The sequence below is a fragment of the Homarus americanus genome, unplaced genomic scaffold (genome assembly GCF_018991925.1).
Source record: "Homarus americanus isolate GMGI-L3 unplaced genomic scaffold, GMGI_Hamer_2.0 scaffold30108, whole genome shotgun sequence".
Classification (NCBI taxonomy): Eukaryota; Metazoa; Arthropoda; class Malacostraca; order Decapoda; family Nephropidae; genus Homarus; species Homarus americanus.
Window position 1 is genome coordinate 6,977,859 of NW_024748109.1, and position 6,000 is coordinate 6,983,858.

The 6,000-nt window shown below is 32.3% G+C and overlaps 1 protein-coding gene across 1 annotated transcript in view; it reads left to right on the forward strand.

The window, feature by feature from the left end:
* Positions 1–6,000, forward strand: part of LOC121880015 — a 12,850-nt gene extending 6,850 nt beyond the window's left edge. The window contains exon 6 of the mRNA XM_042386967.1: positions 1,098–6,000. Within this exon, the coding sequence (XP_042242901.1) occupies positions 1,098–1,317 (220 nt within the window). The 3' untranslated portion in view covers positions 1,318–6,000. The remainder of the gene's footprint in view (positions 1–1,097) is intronic.

Genomic DNA, 6,000 nt, shown 5'->3' on the forward strand with positions numbered 1-6,000 from the left:
TAATATTTTTAATATGTTAGGTAGAAATTACAGTAGTTGTGTACTATTTATCATTGGTTAGGTAGGTTTTGTTCTTTGGAAACTGATTTAATGTTTTTAAGTTATGATATGGAAGTTTTCTTATCATTCAGTAACCGAACCCTTTTTTTCCCAAACATCCTTTTATTTGATATACAGAAATTCATTTAATGAATGGTTTTCAGGAACCTAACCCATTCTTATAGCAAGGGATACCTTTACAGTATTGGTGTAATGTTTAATTTTATATTTTTATAGCTACAGGTACTACATTTTTCTGTAATTATTTTGAATAACCTACATTATATTTAGGTGTGCCTTTGTAATTAATTGCTATAATCTGTATTTTTGGAGCTGTAATTTGTCAACTTCCATTTTTTAGGAATTATTCAAAATTTCATATACTGTACAGTATACAGTACAGTAAAGTATATAATTGCATAATGCATAATTGCAATTAATTTTTAAGTAATTGTAATTCTGTACAGGTATTTCACTAATATCAAATATGATTGTAATTTGGCATGTTTTTGGTATCATTTTGATCGGCTTTTCTTTGATAAAAAGAGAATTTGAGGTTTTTAGTAAAACTTTTTTGGGCTTATTTATAATTTTCAGGAAATTTTGATGGCATATTTAAAAACTTCATCATCACAATCTCTTTAAAAATATAAAAGAATTGTGAAGAATAGCACTTTCATTTTGGGGGAGGAAAATCATACTTTTCATGAACGACTCTGAAATCATAGGTGGTGTTCAAAGGTTTAAACCATATACTGTAAATAGGGGGGGGGGGTCTTGTTTTATGTAACTTAATGCATTTTCATTTTTATGTGATGACTATATTTATTGTACTTTTCTGCTCTGTGTATGAAATTTGCTATGGTGTCAGGGGGTCAGTAGAGGTCCTAGAATACATCTCTATACCTGTATACAGTAATGCATTTAATAAATAGTTCTCTACAGTACAGTATATGAATTTTCTTTGTGAACTTTTATTTTGAAACAACTGCATATTCAGCGAGGGACTGTACTGTTTTGGATGTCAAATTTTGTAAGGGATAATTTTCTACCTGCAGATGTCTGAATTCTGGATCTTCAGAGGTACTAATGGAGTTTGGTGCTCTGCTGGTGAACTTCTGGGCAGAAGCCAAGGAGCCATGTCCGAACTTACTCTTCACCTGTGAAGACCTCGCCCAGATTGTCATGTCACCAGATGGCCGACAGTTCCTTGAAATGACATTAAATCAACTTCAGCATCTAATGTCTACACTAAAGTCATTACTAAACTACCCTTAATTAATTTCATCAGTAACATCTTGTTTTTCTTGTGTTTATCAGTTTAAAGTGCCATCTTGTGTAAGATACAGTACTTGGAGTTATGGATGATAAACAACTGATAACCAAAATGGGGAACATCTTAATACTGTAATATGTAAACATGTGTTGCTATTTCTGTCAATACCTCTAATAGCAGCTTATTTGTTATTCCTCAGAAATGGAAACTAAAATAATATAATCATCAATAGTGTACAGGCACTTCAAGTGTCAAAAGAAAGGCTTAAGTTATTATTAAGAGTCTAACTTGCAATATTCATTTTAAGTAACATTAATGTCACTGTGGAAGAGAAGTTTTTTGATAGACAGTGGAGGGGAATATTAACAATCTACATTATAAGAAGCTTAGATTTTCATCAATGATAGATTTTTATCTTCTCTTTGTTTTTTTTACTCTTGCCTGCTTGGTAAACTTAAGGTGGACATCAGAACTTATTATTATCTTTACTGTTTTTTGTGTGTGAATATTTTGTAGGTGCGCTAGATTCTAAATACTCCCGTATTATGAATTGTCAAGTTCAGTCTGCATTTGTTTCCACTACTAGCTCAGACACTTAAAATGCTGTCTCGGGGGAGTTAACTCCCTATGGTATCCTTCACTCCTTCAGGGTGTCTTAAAAAAAAAAAACATATGCCTAGCAATGTTACCCTCACATGTTGATGTGTGACACAAACACACTTGCAATTGCCACAAAAATCAGTAAGGCAACGTGCATAAAATTTTTTGACACTTTATTCCTTAAATACCTCCTCGGAAAGTTCACCAGGATTGTACAACATAGATAATTATTGTCAGCTAAGTGAACATATAATAATTTAAGATTATGTCTGTAGAATGTCACCATTTGCCATGTTGTTAGTATGATAAATTTCACCACTGTACAGGGTGTCCCTAATTTATCTGACTAATTTTAAAAGTTTATAACTTCAAAAACATTATAGATTAAACAAACTGATTCTATTCTACTTGATGAAGAACTCGAAAGCTTTTTTCTTGTCTTAGTTGATTTCCGCACATGTACAGTATTACAGTATCCTATCCATGATGTTTTTGGGGTTTTTAAGTTTTAAAGTAAGTCAGATAATTTATGGACACCATGTCCTTTGGAGTAAATATTCTGCAAACATCGTATAATATTTGTTTTGCATCACCCAGTGAGCTATTCAGTCATGTATGATATAGATTACATAATACTGTACTTGTAATGCAGTGCTGATGAAGCACAAACTGAACACCATTGTATAGCACTAGTATTTAAAGAGGCAATTTCTGACATACAGTATAACGAAGACTGATTATTGTTAGTTTAAGCATTGCAATACAAATTACCAAATGGATATTTGAAATGAAGAAGTAGCTCTTGAAATGTGATAAGGCTTCTTAAGCTCAATAAGTTAAATGGTAATATGACTCGAAGAAAGGGGAAAAATTTTGTATGTTGACATTTAGTGTTTAGTGGCAATATTGTTTGTACTGTTTATGACCTATACTATTATTATTATTTATTTTTTTAATGTACAGTACAGTACAGAGACTAGTTTGGATAAACATACTGAAACACTGATGAATTGGGGAAATAAAGATGTGTGACTTGAAGGTGTTACTGATGTATGACGTGAAGGTGTGAATCAATGTATTGACTAATTCAAATGAGAGATGGGTAATGTGATTGGTGCCCAAGTTGAGAACCTCAAGGTTCAAGCCCATCTGAGGATGGCATACTTTAGACTGTAGGAATATGTGATGAAGTTTGCCTGAGATAGTTCACCTCATGATAATATTACCAAAGGTCAGAGGTTTAAGCTGCTAAAAACAGTTACTCTAATCAACGGAGGCAAAATAGTTTTCCACTGCATGTTGTGGAAATATGGATCAGGTTATTTGAGGAAGTCGTCAGGTTTGAGTGGATAGCTAATATGTATAGTGACATGAGTGTGTAGTAGCTCTGTTCACCCGTGCAGTTTAGTGCTGATTATTATAAATGAAATGAAGATGCAGGTTGATCTAGTTAAGTAATAGATATTCTGATAATAGAAAGTACATGTACAGTAGCAGCTTTCTTGAACATTTTATTCTGTTAACTTTTCTATGTAATATTGATGTGTTATAATGGAAGTGCTACTGAAATTTTTTTTTTTTTTTTACTTTGTGCTATATAAAAGATGATAAGGCTCTGGGCTTCTGATATTTGTTAATAAAAGCCAATACAAGATTTTTTGGGGCAAATATAGAAAGGAGGTATTTTCTTAGGCGTATATGAATCTTTCTGATGATTAAATGCACTACTTAGAGAAGACAGATGCGGCATTTATCTAAGAAAAGTCTGTGCAAGATTTCAGTCGCTACAAGTCCTTGCTCTTGAGTATTTGATTTGACATTTAAGACATATAAAGATGAACAAACTGGAGTAAGGTGAACCACAGAGCTTGGTGTTAGAAGTGGTGCATTGGATAGCAAATGGATAGTCTATTATGATTTGGTTAGTCTTAAATGACTTTGATTATAGTATCAATCACCTCCTCTTGTGAACTTTGGTAATGTGAGGCAATGATCCATATTCCAGGCTAATGTAGCAACGAGCATACAGTTGGACCACTCTTTTTTTTAAGGCGTGCTGGGTCAGCCACATAGAAATTATTGTCACTTTTTAATGTTTTTCTATTTATTTCACCACTTATCAGCCATTTGGGTGAGGTCTGTTTTTTGTTACTTTGTTAAAACATTTATTTGGTTGTCTCTTCTTTTTTCCAAGCATGTTCTTTGCCATGGGCCACCTCACTTGTTGCAGACACTATTCACCTTTTCATAGCTGCATATTGTACAGCGGAAGGGTAAAGCATCTTCTTCACCTTAATGAAAGGTAAATCAACATGTAGATTTCTGTACTGTTATTTGGTGTATAGCTGAATGTTGGGGGATTCCATGACTGTATGAAAAAGACTCTGTAGAGACCCTTCTGATTTTATGTGAGAGAACTAGTTGTATTGATTGTTGATAAACAGATTGTAATTTGGAATTCAGTAAGTAGGAAAATTTTAATTTGTACATTTCACATGTTGTGATTTGGTAAATTGAGGCTCATTAATACAGTACAGGTACAGTGTTTTATTTTTAGGTGACAATATTTATACTTTGCTCTCCATAGCACGAAAAATACAGATCTATATTCCTGGTTAGATCCATACAAATTCCTCTACTTCGAGTTCTTGCATATTTTTATTCATTGTAAACAATGTTTTATTAATGCGTGTGTTTGTTTACCCAACAAACACACAGTTCTACAGTATTACAGTCTAGATATACCTAACCTTCTCATATGTGAAGTTGTGTTTGTTGTATCACCAATCTTTACACACATTATTACAGTATTTTGTAGAATATTTTAGATGAAAGTGCGGGTTTCAGTGTGTGATTGCAATCTTGTTAAAAGTCACTGCTTTATTTTTACCAATTAAAAAATATACTACAAAATAATGAAATAATACTTTTCTGTGCTTGATGATAACTTTAGGTTGGACCTCATGCTTGGCCCATTGGGTATAAGGAATATTACTGTCTTCTCCAAAAATACTACACATCAGTTTTGTGTTAGTCCCAGATAAAGGAGCAGTGGAGGCAATTGAAGTACAGTACTTGAATCATACACAACTGGATTTGACTTTGTAAAGTAGTAATGAAATGACATTGTAGGCATATATATATATATATATATATATATCGGTATAGAGAAAGCAAAGCAATTTTATACTAAAATAAATTTTTTGGTGTGCTACTTTATGAAGTACTTATACAGAATATTCTCAGATGGGATAAACCAGCATAGATGATTCATTTGATCATAGTGAAACTAAGGTTATATGAACAGAAGTGTTGATTGTTATTTTTTAGCTCCAGATTTCTTGTGTTAAGTACTTTTGACACCTGTCTTCAAGACAGGAGCTAGTGTCTCCTCTCTTATCTGTTAATATTTCTCTTTCCTCACTATATACTGGTATGATGAAGCTTAGTTGTTAGGTATTTATTATTACTCTTTTTATTTAATATACAGTACTAATGTTCTCCAATTTATCCTCTACTTTGTTGGTGTGTTTTTGGCCGCGATATTACATATCTTAAAACTGGTTGTGTTTTTGCTTGCAAATAGTGATTATCTAACCATCTGTGTTGTTATTCACTTAATTGTTAGAATTAAATTTGTTAAAATTATTTTACCTCACAAGGTACAGCAGAGTATGGTAGCTACGCCTTCAGCCTTTAGGGTTCACCATATGTGATTCTACCCATCTATTAGTCTGTATTCAGTACAGTACACTATGTCATATTTTGCATTTAAAGTAGATTGACACATTACTACATTCTCCTTACACTTTGATATATGTGTAATAATTATTAAATGCTGTGTCTCATATTGGTCATTATTTGTTGTTGATACAGTATTTAACTATGTGACTATAGCTAGTAAAAAAAAAAATCTTAAGGTGTGAAGAAACAGTGTAGAGGTAAAGCTATTTTTAATTTATTTCCTTTCTGTAATGATTTCTTAATGTGTGTGCAGTACAGTACTTGAACATAATGTGGAGATGGTTTTCAGTCATTTTGTAAGTTAATATGAAGAGAAATATATATATATATTTTATACTTTT